This window comes from Medicago sativa, chromosome 6 (genome assembly GCF_051527215.1).
Source record: "Medicago sativa cultivar Bolivia chromosome 6, Bolivia_mono, whole genome shotgun sequence".
NCBI lineage: Eukaryota > Viridiplantae > Streptophyta > Magnoliopsida > Fabales > Fabaceae > Medicago > Medicago sativa.
In genome coordinates, this window is record NC_140754.1 from 42325511 (window position 1) to 42343519 (window position 18009).

General features: G+C 35.3%; 1 protein-coding gene across 6 annotated transcripts; it reads right to left on the reverse strand.

The window, feature by feature from the left end:
* Positions 1–269: 269 nt before the first annotated feature.
* On the reverse strand, positions 270–3960 carry LOC146915243 (tubulin beta-1 chain-like). Of its 6 annotated transcripts, XR_015014522.1 has the most exons (8): positions 3439–3960; positions 2688–2859; positions 2512–2604; positions 2227–2432; positions 1880–2088; positions 1076–1188; positions 803–923; positions 352–683 (listed from the first exon to the last, which is right to left on the reverse strand). XR_015014522.1 is itself a non-coding variant. In XM_085717711.1 (3 exons), the coding sequence occupies exons 1-3, from the start codon at positions 3587–3589 to the stop codon at positions 2410–2412; spliced, it is 228 nt and encodes a 75-aa protein (XP_085573837.1). In that variant the 5' UTR covers positions 3590–3734; the 3' UTR covers positions 2264–2409. The 6 variants fall into 6 exon arrangements, 2 of the variants coding, with proteins under 2 accessions (XP_085573837.1, XP_085573836.1); XR_015014521.1 differs by lacking the exon at positions 2512–2604 and having other exon boundaries at positions 270–683; XR_015014524.1 differs by lacking the exon at positions 3439–3960 and having other exon boundaries at positions 2512–2588; positions 2688–2848.
* Positions 3961–18009: the final 14049 nt, after the last annotated feature.

Here is an 18009-nt window from a genome sequence, read left to right on the forward strand (position 1 = left end):
TTTTTAGAACCAAATAGGTGTGTGTATTCTTATAATTTTAATGAAATTTATGCCTTTTAAAAGCCTATTTATCATTATATGCAAGCCTAATATTATTATTTTTTCTAAATCTATTTGTCATAAGTTGATAAACCAACTTGATATAGATGAAAGTAATCTACAAAGATAATAAAACACTGGTTTAGTAAAAACGTTCTTGACTTGAGAATTATCATTATACAATCCAAGAAACACCATTTCAATAATTTGAGCAAGTAACAAATATTAATTAAGAATGCAAATTATCTCTGCATTTCAACGGTAAGTTAAACTTCCAAACACAACTACTAAGCTATAAGATCTCAAAGATCCTTAGAACCAAGTAAGCACAATTTTTGAAATTATAATAAGTGATCAGATTATGGTTTAAACCTTATATGATAAACTCAAAGTGTGTATCAAAAATTGCAAAAATTACATAGTTGTTTACATAGTCACATCTCATTGCACAATTCAGTTTTCCAGCTTTATATCCGGACCTGACCAAGCGATGCCGATAGATTATGTTGACTCCCTTTAGATTCCACTTCTCAGCCTTAATTAACCATTATATGCTCTCATCTCCAGAACGTTCAAGTACTTGAATTAGTAAAAGATCACATGGATAATCAATGATAGACTGCAGAAATTGCCTGCACATACACCTGATAAAGCCAATTTGTGCAAAATGAACAAAATATAAACTCCATATTTTGCCAATGTCATTGATTGCTTATAATTTTTGAAAATTCATTAAACAACTCAACATCAAATAGAAACTCACCTACAGCTTCTACAAAAATATTTATCTTCTTTAATTATTAAGAAGCTATGTGTATTACACAATAGAAAAAATAGTCCCAAGCCTTGATTTTCAATCTCAAACACCAATTAACGGAACACCCCTAGTAAAATTCAAAAAACTCTGGTTTAGTTATTGATTCCAAGCAATAAATCAGTAACATTTCAGTATGGCTTTGTCCACAAAAACAACCAAACAATGGGAAGGAAAAAGTAAACCTTGGTCATCTATAAAATAAAACTGCATTTTAGGTACCTTGATTGAATCACGCCATTCTTTCAAAAATCAGCAAAAAATAACTATATTAACCATCAAACATGAACAAGTGTGTCTTGCTCCAGAATGCACCTATAAAACTTAGATCCAACCTGGTATACAAAAAAATAGTTTATCATCACAATTAAAGTTGCAACATTAGAACTTTTGAGAAATTTGACTTTAACAATTGATAGCTTATGGCATTCATGATGTTTCTTTTACTATGTGAAAAGAAATCAAATTAATTAAAAAAAACATTTATTAGCTATATTATTTATTTTTCTGTCAGCTTTATAGTTTCAATTGATTGATACACCAAAAAGTAAATCAACTAAAAAAAAAAAGTGTGAAAAAGATTGATCTTTTAAGATCTTTCCAATGCTAATTCCAGCGCCCAACCGCTAAACCTTTTTCATGAAAAGATCACTGGCTAAAGAATAATCTTGTTGAAAATAACTTCAATAAAAATCTAGTCATAAAGTTCTCATCTTTGTAAACAATAATTTATTTGAAAAAGTAAATTCATCGTATTTTAATTTATGAACGGAATAAAAAAAATTGGTGGGACTTGAAACATATAGTGTACACAAATTAATTAAAGTGAAATAGTTTCATATAAATACGAAAAATATAGTAAAATGTTTAGTTCAGGAACAATTTCAGATAGGATCAAAGTAAGAAAATGTTCAGAAACACTATATATACTATATTAGCCACAAAAAAAGATGGTCTAATCAACCATCTGAGGAAGAAAAACTCAGATAGATGGAATGCAGTTTGTGAAGAAGTAGAAATAATTACCTCAATGACTGTTGGCAGAAAATCCAGCAAAGAGGTAAGATTTGAGCTTTGAATCTGTAACCATGGCAATAATTTAGAGAAAGCAGAAGCAACAGAGATCTAACCACACACTTATTCATTCTTTTACAACTAAGAACAACAATATGGAAGCTGGAATCATAATGAGAATCTTTATTGTTTTGTATAATGTACAGGGATCCCAATCAAACCTGCAAAAAAACAAAATCAAGCAAGAATTACGATTCTAATGAAATTTTCATAATATTTGATATGTCAATCAAATTCAGCTGACATCTTAAACTAACCTAAATAAAATTCAAGAAGAAATGATTTTGATATTTGCTTACCAAGTCAGTATCCGAGACAAAATCTGGAAACAAAAAGTCTAAATAGAAGAGTCCTTTTGTGATTGCATGACAGAACTCAACGCACCTTCAAAACCATCCCGATAAAATTCTGAAGTGTGCAATCCCTAGCCTCTAGTCGCGTCAAATTCAGTCCATATAATCGACATAGCATAACAATGAACATCACAAAGGGAACACATGCAAACCTGCAAAGGATTTATTAAACATAGTAGCAATACAATTCAATTCAAAAATTGAGTGTAGCAATACAATTCCAAAACTCACCAGATTACGAATAACCAAGAATCAAATAAACAAATGCTATTACTCTTATCTCAACCGCTAATTTGATAATTCATAAACTGTAAAATCAACAAACTAATCAAAAACAACTGATTCAGTTACTCTCAATTTCACAACAAACCATTTAATACCATAAGAGAAGCAAGTTTAAGCATTACCTTAACGGTCGAAATCAAATCATCACCAAAATGGGTCGCCACTACAACTTTGAATTATTGATATGGCACCGAGTTCAAAGCCAGAAGGAAAACCCGCTACAATACTCACCTACCAGCTGTTGTAGCACTGCCACAATCCCATCTCCCAAATACATATCAGCCACTAAAGAATCTAAAAAGAATCTAATAACAATTAGTGTCCAATTTTTTAAAACTAATAAGCATCTTAAAAAAAATGAATAACTAAGAAGAAAATGAATGAAACTAAATCATGGCGTAGTCATGGACATAGCAAATTCACATCAAATTATTGTCAAATCATAGTAAATTCACATTAGATTTTCTATACTGTACAAAATATGCCAAGGAATATATTTTTGGTATAAGTGGTACTATAGTCCCATAAACATAATATGTATCCTCCATTATAGACCACCAAAAAAGATAGATAATTTAAAACAAAGAATAATCAAAAGAACAAAAATTGTTGTGGGATAAAAAAAAAAATTAAAGGATCCCCAATTTAAAGAGAGGGAATAGATAAATTTAAGCACCATTGTGTTAAAAAAATTCATATGTAAAATCATAAAGAGAAACTAATATCAGTGGCCAAACATATCTCTCATTAGTTCAATCAAACAAAATAGACACTCATTAGTTCAATGAAACAATTAACAAATCAATAAATCCAAAAAAACAAACAAAACCCTAAAATCACAAAAAAATATTTTTTTTTTTAATAAAACCTTACCCTGCAAGCAATTCCTGTTTTCAGCTTCTTTTGGGACAACATCAAGAACATAATCAATAAGCTCAGCGCCTTCAGTATAATTCCTTTTAGCCCAATTATTTTCAGCTCCATTCTGACCGAACACAATTATCCGGACGAAAGATTTGACCATACTTTGTCACCCTCGCTCACCGGATCTCCTTCGAATCAACTTGTTACGTTCTCGCTGCTGTCTCAAAGTCTCCGGCGATGCACTTTGCAGTGAGTAGCAAGCGAGAGGGAATTTAGATTTGTGAAGGGAAAGCTGAAAATGAGTTTGGAGATGGAGAAGAGGAAGGAGCTATGTTTTAAGAGAGAAAAAAGAAGAAACTTTAAACTCTGTTATGAGAGAGAAAGAAGAAGTTCTGTTTTCAAAGAGATATAATCACCAGTATCAAATTGGTTTGATACAAACATTTAATGCACCATTGGAATATGGAAGGTAGAACTTAATGTAGATCGGTGGCTCAAGTTTTGGAGGAAATTTGAATTTCAATTCAATGTGGTGAACCGTGCAAGTTAGATGAGAATAAATGCAAGCCAGATTTGATCAATGGCTGATATGATAATGACGCCTAAATATAGAGATCTAACGGTCAGAACAGTTTGGAGCCAAAACCATTAGGATTAGGGTTGGCACAAATTGTTAGCAATGTTATTCATATTAGAAATAAGTATGATATGACCCTTCTCACCACAATTGTAACAAGTAACCTCCTTCTCGACATTAGTACACTCAAATGCCTTGTGACCCGCTTTTCCACACTTGTAGCAACTATCACCCTTCTTGCAATCATTAGCAAAATGACCCAATGTGCCACAATTAAAGCACGTGACATCAGCCGCATTCGACTTAGAGCCTCCACCAGCTTCTTTCTTCTTTCCTTTGTCCTTGTTATATGGTTTCTCAAATCCATGACCCTTTCCTTTCCTATCATGTTGTGCTTTGTAATGATTAGCTCTAGCTCTTCCGGCGTCATCAAACATACGACACTTATGCACCAAAGTATCAAAGTCTAGGATCTCCTGAATACACATATACTGATAGATATTTGGCCTCAAACCGCTCTCGAACTTCACACACTTAGAAACCATCGCATCCTCAGCATCAATGTATGGACAAAACCTCGAAAGCTCCTCGAACATGGCCGCATACTCAGCCACTGAACGATTCTCCAGCTTCAAGTTCAAGAATTCCACTTCCTTCTTGGTCCTCAAATACTCAAGAAAATACTTCCTCAAAAACTCACTCTTGAACCTAGCCCAAGTCACAGCCTCTTCACTAGCCTTAAGCCTCCCCTTAGCATTCGTCCACCAATACTCAGCCTCCTCAGCAAGCATATGAGTAGCTAATCTGACCTTCTGATCTCACTAGTCACCATAGCACAGAAGATCCTCTTCATGCCTTGCACCCATGTCTGAGCTCCCTCCGGGTCAAACCTACCATTGTTGGACTGTTTCGCAAGAAACGATCAAGCCTCCGCTCCTCAGCTTCTCCCGGATCACAATGCCTAGCCGTCACCTACTCGTTGGCTTGAGCCAACACCTGTGCCATTGCAGACAAAGCCTCTGCAATTGCTGAATCATCTCTACCACCAGCCATCTCACTTCTACACAAAACCAACCAACAGATAAGAACAACAGCAAAACAACACAAGTACCGAAGGTAATCCATTACCATTTTCGTACAAACAGGAAATTCAACGAATCCTAGTCCGAACAAGACTGACCACGACTCTGATACCAACTTGTAACGCCCTATTTCTATTGAAGCGATAAAACACGCGAGTAACACATATATTCAAGAAGTAGACGCTACGTCTTCAACAAAAAATTCCAACAACATGCATATATAAAAATTCTCAACAGTCACAACGGATATAAATCATACATCACCACAGTATACAAGTCATAAGATCAACAAACATTCATAAAAGAAATCTCCAAGACCCGACAGATGGGTGAAATCTTGACAACATAAGCAAATCCAGAAATCAAAAAACTGACACCTAATCAGAGCCTAGACCTAAGACTCTAAAGAACCGACAACGGAGATTAGCTCCCGCTATCCAAGCAATCACCAAGCAACTCACCGAAAGCAAACTACTCCTGCACTCCGTCTACCCATTCATACAAACAGGTAGGCAATCAAAACCAGTTGGGGGTAAGCTTTACATCAATCATAATCAATATAAACAGTTTGACATAATGAATCAAATCAAGTCTCAAAGAATTAACAAGAGCAATTAACTTACATATGCACATACATACTTTAATTCCAAATGTCACAAGTATATATTCATCAAACACACTTACCATTAACAATCGTCATTCACATACAACACTTAAGACTCATGCCAATATGATATGCGCCTATACTCGACACGTATATGCATGCGGTACCATATCATCAACCATTAGATGCCAATAGAACAACTTATGTAAGAGTACACCTCCTCTTACAATCCAACTATGTAAAAGTACACCTCCTTTTACACTTCTCATATGACTCAATATGATTATGATGCATGGACATACAAGCAAGACCCAATAATGCAAACCTTCAACATATATATCCACCAATAACAATGTAAAAGTACACCTCCATTTACAAGACTAGCTCATCAACAATTGCATTATCAAATATTTACGTCCACACAATCAACAAATCATAATTCAATAAGAGTCCTCACCATATTATCAACCAACCTCAACATCTATTGTCATATATACATTAATCAAGATCAACTATATAATATAGCTCAACAACTTCATACACTTTCTCACTATTCAAGTAAAGGAGAAAATACAACACACTATGATAAACATTCATATATCTTTATATAAACATATCGTACTATCCACAAAAGATTTGTCAAGTATTAGGTCTTAAAGATTATTTTCGACAAAGTTCGTCTCTCGTAACACTATTCCAAAAGAATTCCATTTTCAAAACAAAATAAGTCAAAACTCAATCACAGCCATTTTTAGAAATCATAAAATAAGTATATAACCTTAACCCTACTCCATTTCCTTGAGAAAAACAAGTTTCGGAAAAATCGATGTTCTTGGACAATTTTCAAAGGTGAGGTTCAAAATCACAAAGCCAAGTCCAATCCTGTCTAGGAGATGTTCCAGTAGGTTTAAGAGTATAAACAGTAATTAAACAAGTTGAAATAAGTATTTTACAAAGCTCGGATTGGTCCTCGAAAGCCAGGAACGAAAATCAAAAGGTGCTGAAACTGGGCTTGTTCGCTTAAGCGACCAACCGTTGTTCCAGAAACTTACTGGGGTTGTTCGCGTACAACTTGCTTAGAGCTCGCTTAAGCGAACAAGCTCCAGTAACTTTCTGTTGCAGTTCGCTTAGTGTTCGCTTAAGTGAACATTCATCAGTTTTGCAGAAAAACTCTCGGGTTCCAACCCTTTTTCTCCAAAAATCGCAAATTTTGATCTCCCAACATCCAAATATGTTTCCAACGATTGTTTACAGGTCCATAAACTCAAAAGGGCTTCCAAAAACACATTGAACATGAAAACATTTACCATTTCACATGATTCACCAAATCAACCCATTTCCACAAAACCATCCACAACAACTTAAACCACATCATAAGTCTATGATTATGAACACCCAAGTTATGAATCATCAACAACAATATCTCATAACAACAACAACATCATTTAAACATGAATTTCACCACAAATCAAGAACAATATAGCATAATTCAACAATTAGAGCTCAATTCACAATATACCCATTTTTACACATTATGAACATGCAATTTTATCAACAACATTTCAAATATCATCAATTTCATATACTCAAACATATCATCATAACAAGAACACGAATTTCAGCAACTAAGCCCACAATAATCACTTATCCAAAATAAGTACTTATGCAAAGAATTAGGGAAGAAGTTAAACTAAGAGATTATGATTGAAATCTAACCCCCATACCTTAATTCTTCACAAACCCAAGCTAGTGCTTCACTTTAGCTTCAAACCCTTGAGATTCTACTCTCCTCTTGTTTCCCAAAGTCTTCTCTCTTCAAACCCTCTCTCAAGCTCCTTCTCTCTACCTCTCCAAATGTTTTTGTGAAATGAACAAAATGACAGTATGTGACCTAATTTCCTCCAAGACTAAGGTTTAAATAGGCTCACTACTCACAAACCCAAGCTAGTGCTTCACTTTAGCTTCAAACCCTTGAGATTCTACTCTCCTCTTGTTTCCCAAAGTCTTCTCTCTTCAAACCCTCTCTCAAGCTCCTTCTCTCTACCTCTACAAATGTTTTTGTGAAATGAACAAAATGACAATATGTGACCTAATTTCCTCCAAGACTAAGGTTTAAATAGGCTCACTACTATTGGGCTTAACCATTAATGTCTTAGTGGGCTTAACCCATTTACAAAACCATTCGCAAAAATATTTCTACTCATTTAACGGTAAAATATTAATAACGGTCACTTACCGACTCGCAACTAATTACTACACTAGTAACTTAGTAAAATAATAATGGCTCTCATATAAGCATTAAAATAACTCTCAAAAATTACTAAATTACCCATACTCATAAAACGACCAAAATACCCCTAAGTCCAAATGACTAAAATATCACCGAATTCTACTCTATCATACTCATAAAATGACCAAAATACCCATACTCTATCACCGAATTCTAACAATTCCAATCAAAATACAAACAGATGCAATTAATCACACATGAGCATATATAAACACATACTAAAACAATTAAAATAAATCTAACGAAAATTGGGCTGTTACACGCCCGATTATTGGTATTCGTAATACGGATTTACAATGATTTATACTAGCCGAATTAAGGCATACTGCAAAGTTGATATGAGACTACCGATGCTTAGCTATGGCATGAGCGACAAACAAAGAAATTGGGGAGACTTAGAAAGATTACAAAGTTTGAGGGGCAGTGACTACTGTCTTCTCCACAAATTTCAGTGAAAAGAACGGTGAAGGCTTGAAATGAAAAATAGCAGCAAAATGATTTTTACCAGTAGCTGAAACAACCAGATGTCTTATGACAAAACCAAGCGTAGTGAAAAAAATTGTGGTCACCATGAAAGTTACTTTGATTCTTCTTCTTTCAAATTGGTTTGTATTCTCTCTTTCTATCTCTTTCTCTTTCTCTCTAAAAACCCTTTTCTTTCTAAAACTAGTTCGTATTCTCTCTCTAAGTCCATAGACAAGCGTTATATACGTGCCACGTTTGATGCTCCACGTGTGCACTCACAAACGGAATAATTACATATTTGATATAAAGGACATTTTTGTAAACTGTAGCAAAAGATGAGGGATCAAAGTGTTGATTTTTCGAGTTATAGGACCCAATTGGAAACTGGAAATTAATTAGGGAACCATTGGATCAAATAAGACTTCTTATAAATAAGAGTTTGAACTACCTTGTAATTCGACTTAATTAATTTAATTATCTAGTATCAATTGTAACATTATGTGTAATATCCCGCCTGCTAGTATCGGTATATTACCCGTTAAACGTGCCAGAGGAAATAATTTATGGAAAGTGGTTAATAGTTAATATTTTATGACATGTTAGCATAACACGGGGAAAGTATCGGTGTCGTATTTAAAACGCTTAAGGTAAGGGCAATTTGGTAATTGCACGTATAAAGGATATTTATTTGGATTAGGCACCAAAATATCTCATTCCATTTCTTCTTTCTCTCTCTAGTTGTTGGTAAAGCTTTTTCTCCTCCTTCTCTCTTCTCCATCCACGCCCTTTTCTCTCCCTCACCACCAAATATTTCAAATCTTCTTCCTTCCATGGCTAGTGAGTTAATCTTGTTCCTTCTTGATCTTTTAAGCTTAAGGAAGTTTGGTTTAAGTTTGATTTCTCTATTTCTCCTCTCAAGAATGGATTCAAGAAGCTAAGGTTTGATGGGTGTTGAGTGAAGATGATGTTTGAAGCTTGAACTAGTACATGCTATGGGTTATTCTTGATCAAAAGAAGTAACATGATGTTTGGATGGATTGAATCCACTACTTTCCTTGCTAAGAGATTTTCTTAAGGTTAGGGTTTTGGTGAAGGAAACTGTAATATCCCGCCTGTCAGTATCGATATTTTAACCAGGCGATCGTGCCAGAGGATTAAAGTTTAAGGAAAGTAAGTGTAATGGGAAATATTTATTATGAGATGTCAGCTTATTATGGATTAAGTATCCGTGTCGGATTTAACACGTTTAAAGGCAAGGGCATAATGGTAATTTCTCGAGAAAGGATATTTAAGTGTTTTTGGGCAAGATATTTTCATAATTCTTATCCTTTTCTCTCTCTAGGTTTGGGAAACAACTCTCTCTTCCTTCTCTCTTCTTTCTCACGCCATCCTTCTCTCTTTTCTACCATAAATCTTTCCAAAGCTTCTTCCTTTCATGACAAGTTTCTAAGTTAGGTTCCCTCATGATCTTTTGAGCTTAAGAAGACTTGGATTTTGTTTGATCTCTCTCTCTATTTCCCCTCTCAAGAAAAGATTCAATCTAGGGTTTGGTTATTATTAAGAAGTTATGGTTTTAGATTGTTGGATGGAACTTATGTTGAATATGTTTCATGGAATTGGTGAACTAAGCAAGAGCAAGAATGGATTGGAATGGAAGTTTGAGTTGACTTGGAAGCAAGAGTTAAGGTTTGGTTCTTGGTGAGGTAAAAGATGATTCAAGTATGGCTTCTTAATGGTCAAGGATCAAGATGATTAGGTTTCAAGGAAGAACAACAAGTTTGAGTGGTTTAAGCAAAGGAATCAAGTGGGTTAAAGCTAGGGTTTTGGGCTTGGTTGAGCTTGTGATTTGATGATGCTTCAAGAACTTCATTAGGTGAGTTCCTTAGATAGCTTACCACCCTTGGTTTATGTGTTTCATTCATGTTAGGAAACTATATGAATTCTAGGGTTTAAAGTATAAGTTAGTTGCCCCTTTTCTTACCATGCTTGTCATACTTGTATACACTTGTTCCATGACTGTTTTTATAGGTTTCTAATGATCCTAAGAGTCACATAGCACTTGGAGATGCTTAGTTTGAGGTTTTTAAGTCAAAAATATCAATTTTGAAGTTGCAGGACTGTCACAGCTCGCCACGGCGAGCTAGGAGGCCGAACAGGGGGTCTGCTCGCCCCCAACTCGCCATGGCGAGTAGGAGCTCGCCTCCCACACCAATTTACTCGCCTAGGCGAGCTACACAGTGGGGAAACCCATTGTTTGTTCGCCTCAGGTCGTTTCGGCGTTTCGCGAGCGGTTTTTTCTTGTGCAGTCTTTTTAAGAGAAATAAACCCCTCAAACCAAGGTCCTAATTGTTAAGATTTGAAAGGAGACTTTCTTTTAAATGAACCAAGTGTTTGGCAAGTAAGGTAAAGCATGGTAAGCGAGAGTATGAATGTTGATTTGGGTAGCAAGATAATCTTTAAGGAAAGGGAAGAACTAGAGCCTCGGTATAGTTATCGAGAACTAGAATAGTTAGAAAGAATAGAATGCTTTGCATTAGTAATATGCTTGATAGACGCGAGGTAATGAGAGTATTATCTTCGCATAGAAGCAAGTGCCATACGAGTATGGCAAGACGTGAATTAATTTTATATCCATTCACAAAGTAAGTTGAGCAAGCATATAGTTACCTCTAGTGGGATCGTCTAGGGATCCAAGGTAAAGAGTTAGCATGTTTAAGTTAATTTTCATGCATAAGACTAAGACTTTTAAGAAATAAAGAGTGTCATGTCTCTTGTTATCCAAATTGGATTCAAGGGGTTCCCCAAGGGGAATGGTTAAGCCGCAAGGGAGCCGCATTTCACTAAGTTAAGGTGTCGTGTCTTTTGTATTCCTTCCAAGGTTGGGTACAAAAGGTTCTCCAAGGGGAATGGGGTAAGCCGTAAGGGACCCGCACGTTCACTAAGGGAGTCCGGTGCGCTCTTGCTAAGCATATCACCGGTAGTAAGGGATTATCTTCCGGGGTTACTCCACTCGGGACTAATCCGTAAAATGAACTCAGATAAGTTGTTTGTTACACGCCAACATAACCAATGAAGCTAACTATGCATATCTATTATACATGTTTATGTTATGTCATAGAGCCTTGACGTAGATCGTCAAGAACAAGTAGAGACTTGGCGTAGTTCGTCAAGAAGTAGTAAAATAGCAAGAATCACTTAGGTGATAAGAGATGATATGTTGTAGATACAACATATTAAGCAAGTAGAAGCAATTAAAGAAAGATATGCCGACGACCGTCTTAGGTTACCCCTAATCGTCCGGTTTAGAATCGTGTCATGATAGAGATATAAGAGAGCCTTGATGCTTAGAGTGTACTCTTGGCAATGCGGTTTTAGTTCCCCCTTCACCGCCATGACACGTATAGTAAAGAAGCCTATAACAAGTTAAGAATATTAAGACGGCCCTAGCAAGCACCGCCGTCTAAGAAAGCAAGTCCCCACACACGTATAATCAACTGGCAGGTTGTATTGTAGACACGTGGTGACCGTAGGTTTTCCCCGTGGTTGCCTATAGCCTAGGGTTAGGTGGAACTCACTGAGACATTATGTCTCATCCCAATCCTTATTTGTTTCAGATATCAGGATGGTTTAGCAAGCTAGTAGCCGGAAGGATGTTTCAGCAAGTGTTCGTTCGTACCAGCTGCAGCATGGCATGGATGTTCAAGGATGCATATGACATATTTTAGAAAATTGAGTTGTAATTTATTGTACGAACGCATTTGTTGTATATAATATGCATTCGAAGTTTTTATGTTGTAAATTTTTAATGTATCCAGTACTAAACTAATACACATGTTAGACTTTCTAGATACGTCTAGTATGGGTGTTACAGAAACTTGGAGTTGTAATGGAGATGCACAAGTAGGGATCAAGGGTCTTGGTTCGTAAGAAAGAATAACAAGAATGAATGGTTTGAGCCAAAGAAGAACAAGTGATCAAGAGCTAGGGTTTTGAAAGATGGAAGAGGAAGTAATGCTAGAAGTTTGTGAATCAAGTTCACATCATTATTAGGTGAGTTCCTTAGATAGTTCCCACCCTTGGGATTATGTGTTTTATGCTTGCAAGAAACATATTGATATTTAATGTTTATACATAGAAATTATTGCCCCAATGGTATGCCATGCTTGCTCGACTCGTAAATACTTGCTAAATTCATATTTTACAGATTTCTAATGATCCTAAGAGTTATATAGCACTTGGAGATGCTTGGATTGAGGTTTTTAAGTCAAAAATACCAATTTTGCAGGTCCTGGACTGTCATTACTCGCCACTGCGAGCAGATTGCTCGCGAGGCGAGCTAGAAGTCCGAACATGGGTGTTTGCTCGCCTCCTACTCGCAGCTGCGAGCAGTTACTCGCCATGGCGAGCAAGCTCACTCGCGAGGCGAGTAGACAGTGCACTTGCACTGTTTGCTTGTTTCGCGTAATGATGGCAGGTTCCGGCTTAAGTCTTCCTCGAGCAGTCTTTTAAGAAATAAACCCCTCAATCCAAGATCCTATTAGCTAATTTTAAATAAGGTTTTTCTTGAGAAGAAGCAAGTATTTGACATAGTTAGCAAGGCATGGCAAGAGAGAGAATTAAGTTATGTATCGGGTAGTAAGTTAATCTCAAAGAAAGGGAAGAACTAGAGCCTCGGTATAGTTATTGAGAACTAGAATAGTTAGGAAGAAATAGAATACTATGCATTAGTATATGCTTGAAGGCGTGAGGTAATGTGAGAATTATCTTCGCATAGAAGCAAGTGCCATACGAGTATGGCAAGACGTGAATCGATTTCATATCCATTCACAAGTTAAGCATAGCAAGCATATAAGTTTACCTCTAGTGGGATCGTTAAGGATCCGAGGTATAAGAGATAGTATGTTTAGATTTAATCTTCATACATGCATAAGACTAAGACTTATAAGAAAGAAAGAGTGTTATGTCACTTGTAATCCTTCCAAGGTTGGATTCAAGGGGTTCCCCAAGGGGAATGGTTAAGCCACAAGGGAGTCGCATATCACTAAGTTAAGGTGTCGTGTCTTTTGTATTCCTTCCAAGGTTGGGTACAAAAGGTTCTCCAAGGGGAATGGGGTAAGCCGTAAGGGACCCGCACGTTCACTAAGGGAGTCCGGTGCGCTCTTGCTAAGCATTTCACTGGTAGTAAGGGATTATCTTCCGGGGTTACTCCACTCGGGACTAATCCATAAAATGAATTCAAGATAATTGTTTGTTACACACTAACATAATCAATGAAGCTAACTATGCATATTGTTCATACATTTATATGTTATGTCATAGAGCCTTGACGTAGATCGTCAAGAAGTAGTATTTTAGCAAGAAATCACTTTTGTGATAAGTTACGATATGTTGTTAGATGCAACTTATTCAAGTAAGTAGAAGCAATAAAGAAAGATATGCCGATGACGATCTTAGGTTTCCCCTAATCGTCCGGTTTAGAATCATGTCATGATAGAAGTATAAGAGAGCCTTGATGCATAGGGTGTATTCTTGGCATTGCGGTGTTAGGATCCCCTTGACCGCCATGACACGTATAGAAGAGAAGCCTATAACAAGTTAAGAGTATTATGACGGCCCTAGCAAGCACAGCCGTCTAAGAAAGCAAGTCCCCACACACGTATAATCAACCGACAGGTTGTATTGTAGACGCGTGGTGACCGTAGGTTTCCCCCGTGGTTGCCTATAGCCTAGGGTTAGGTGGAACTCACTGAGACATTATGTCTCATCCCAATCCTTATTTGTTTCAGATATCAAGATGGATTAGCAAGCTAGTAGCCGGATGGATGTTTCAGTAAGTGTTCGTTCGTACCAGTCGCAACATGTCTGGATGATCAAGGATGCCTTTATGATATTTTAGAAAAGTTGAGAATGTAACCTTATAGTACGAACGCATTTGTTGTATATGATATTCATTCGAAGTTTTTATGTTGTAATTTTTAATGTATCCAGTACTAAACTAATACACATGCTAGACTTTCTAGATACGTCTAGTATGTGTGTTACATTATGTATAAAATTCTAGAAAATATACGGGATGTTATAAGGTTTATCTTATCATTTCCATTGTCACCAGTCTTAAGTACAATGAACATGTATTTAAAGAGTGGAATGGCCAAGGTGGTGTAATAAATCTTAGATAAGACGTCAAAAATGTAACCCTTATGCTCAATTCTCTCATTGAGGTGCTTGCACACACATTAATGGGAGAAGTTCGGAAGTCACCATAGACAACTCCTACGATAACTTCAAAACTTTTCCCATTCATTTTTTTTCAAGCACTTTCCACGAGGGTATTGAGCATAAGCAGGACATTCTTGGTGTCTTATCTATGATTTATTACACTATTATTGCCATACCACTTATCAAATACAAGTTTATTGTACTTAAGACTAGTGAAAAACATAAGTATAGGCGGCAAAATTGAGAAACTCATGGACATGCATGCAAAATTGAGAAATTCATGGACACGCATAAATAAAGGCAATAAAGATGTCGTTGCTTAAAATTAATCTAAGCATGCCTATATAAGTGTTGGTGGTGAGGCCGTCCATATGAAAGTTCTGGTAGAATTTCTAAAGCCACTCATAAAATCAGACATATGTGTAAGGCCAAAATGCACCACGCCGCGTTGAACTATTTTGGAATTTTGGACGGGAGATCAATGCGAGTGGTGAGATCACTGATTCACAAATGGAATGAGGATGGAACAAGGTTCATAGAGGTTATAATCTCACAGTTATTCTAGTGTTTCAAATTTCATTTGCTCTATAACCTAGTTCATAGTTAAAAGACACTAGTGTTTACGCATTGATGTTTTACGCTCTTAAGAACACCTAAAACTTGAAAATAATTTGTACAGAACTGTTGTTGTAAAATATTGACATAAAATTATCTTCATATAATATGCAACAAATAATTTCAACATCAAGTAAATATTATATTATAATAAATAAATTAAGGAATAAGTGAAACTTATCGAACTGATTTCCGACACTGCTCTATCAACATCTTTAAATTAATCTTGTTGATACTTCCAGCATAAATCTTAATCAATTATGAAGAACTGCAAAACGAACAGATACTGAAAGTTTAAAATACCCCTTTCGATTTGGAAACGAGGCAAAGCAATGATTTCTAGTTGATAGTCAAGGAAAAGCAAGGATTTTGTATAAGGGATGATGTGTTGTCAAACTTAGACATGGATATTGGATACTATACTGACACGACATATTACACCAATAATAATTTGAAAAAATAGAAGTCATTCAAATTTACAACATAGATCGGTATCGTGCACGACAATAATTAAATTTGACGTGTGGGTGCAATATAAACTATATCTACCTCAAAAGAAAAACATGAAAAAGCAAGCCATTGATTAGATACCAATGTATATTTTTTCTATGGTTAACCCCAATTCAAGAACATAATTTTATTATAGCAACGAAAAGACAAATGTGTAAAGTGTGACATGAAAGTGTAAACAAACACAAACATAAAGGTAACAACAAAAATAAACAGAACTCATGAAAAACATAAATATTGCAACACCTTTTTTCCCAAAGCAACCCATTCATTATGCATTCCTTCTATACACAACAAAATGACATCAACATTTGATTTAATGAATGTTTAAAAATAGAATTACCAAATGAAAATCGCAATTAATAAAACTGATTGAAAAAGAGAGTAAAGTTTAATTGTATCGAATTTTCGAACACCAAATATGAAGAAAAATATAAGTGACTCACAGAATTAGTCTTGAGAAGAGAGAGACAACATGATGGAGATTTTGTTCTTCTCTTTGCTGCTTCTGGAATCAAAATCTCATTGTTTGATCAATTATGAAGGTAATAAGCAGTATTTCAAAGCAATTCTGATTGTTTGATCAATTGCGAGGCAATATATACTATTGTATATAGAGGCTGAGTAAAAAATTCTGCGAAAAAGGTAAAACAGGTAGTTTAGTGGGGAAAGGAAATACTCATGCAACGAACAAGCCACTAGTAGAAACGATGTATAGGAAAACATTTTTGAATCTGTTGTCGCCTCCCTTCTTGGAGGTGGTTGCAGTATTGTGGTTGGGCTATAAATGGTTGTTCATTTGTTGTTGATCATTTCCGTAAACAGTTGGTGCGTGTGGATTTATTAATAACCATGTTGCCGGTTGAATCCACTCTCCCCTCTCAACAATTTGTCTGTGTTTTCGTATCCCAGTCATCCCTTTGATTGACATGTTACTGCATGGACTCAAAAGGGTCGTTAATGCTTGTTGTTATTGTTGCAGGGAGTTGATGGTACATGATTCAATTTCGTCTTGACGATCGATTCATTCGCCAAAATATAGTCCCGATTGGTATTCATCGTTTGTTAGAATTGATTCAGGTTGGATTCACTTTGTTGCTTATTTTTTTGTGTGTTTTACCTGTTAGGGTTGATTTACATGATTTGACTGGGTCGGGTTTCAACAAAAAACCAAGAGCAATTGGAAAATGACTAGAGTCGCGTGCCAACTTAGTTGTACACTATTCTTATTGTTGTCATTTTAAAAGTTCTTATGTCTCTTCTGCAAATTTTTTAATCCAAAAAAGTTGTTAAGAATTTTCTAATTTTTTTTCTTCCACTTTAAAAAAAAATTGATTTTACACTTCTAATATATAAAATTTCTTAAGTCTGTTCAGTAAAAAAATTGAGCCAAAAAAGTTGTTATGAATTTCCCGTTTTTTTTTTTTTTTTTTGCCTTTTTTTCTTTTTTTAAAAAATGATCTTAACCAAAATCCTTGGTTAAGACAGTACAATATTCTATTTTTATTTACTAGGTTGAAACTCGTGCGTTGCATGGGTTTGATTACAGTACGTGCAAAGAAATTTCTAGTTAATAAATTATTATATATATTTATATAAGTGTGTATTATATATGCTTATCAATTAATTTAAATGGTAAAATTACAACAAAAAAAATTGAACACAAAATTGACAACAAACTACATGGTCATTGCACTATAAATATGTGATTAACACAATTTTATTGATGGTTAACAAAATGAAAAAGAAATTAAGATAGAGATAAAAAAACAAAGTAGTTCAGAGACAATTGTGCAATTCGAAAATAATTTATGAGACAAAAACTGTAAATTAATCTTATATATATATATATATATATATATATATATATATATATATATATATATATATATTAGATACTAATTTTTTCCTTTTTATTTATTCATGATAGTTTCTACATAGTATGATGATATGGACATGCAACTGATGATATTCTCAACTCTAATGGTTGTCAATTTTCCTCCATGTGCAGTTTGTGTAGTGCTCATGGGGCATCATTTCAACGTTTATTCTTTGTGATTTCTCATCTAATACTGAGGCTCTAGACATCTGTAACAGACAAAATTCTCCTCTTTGCAAGATGATTGTTTTAGTTGCAGTAATATATTGCTTCAACATTATTTGGTACTGCACGAATCAAACGAGATTTACCACCAAAGCAATTCCTCTTTGTTCAGCA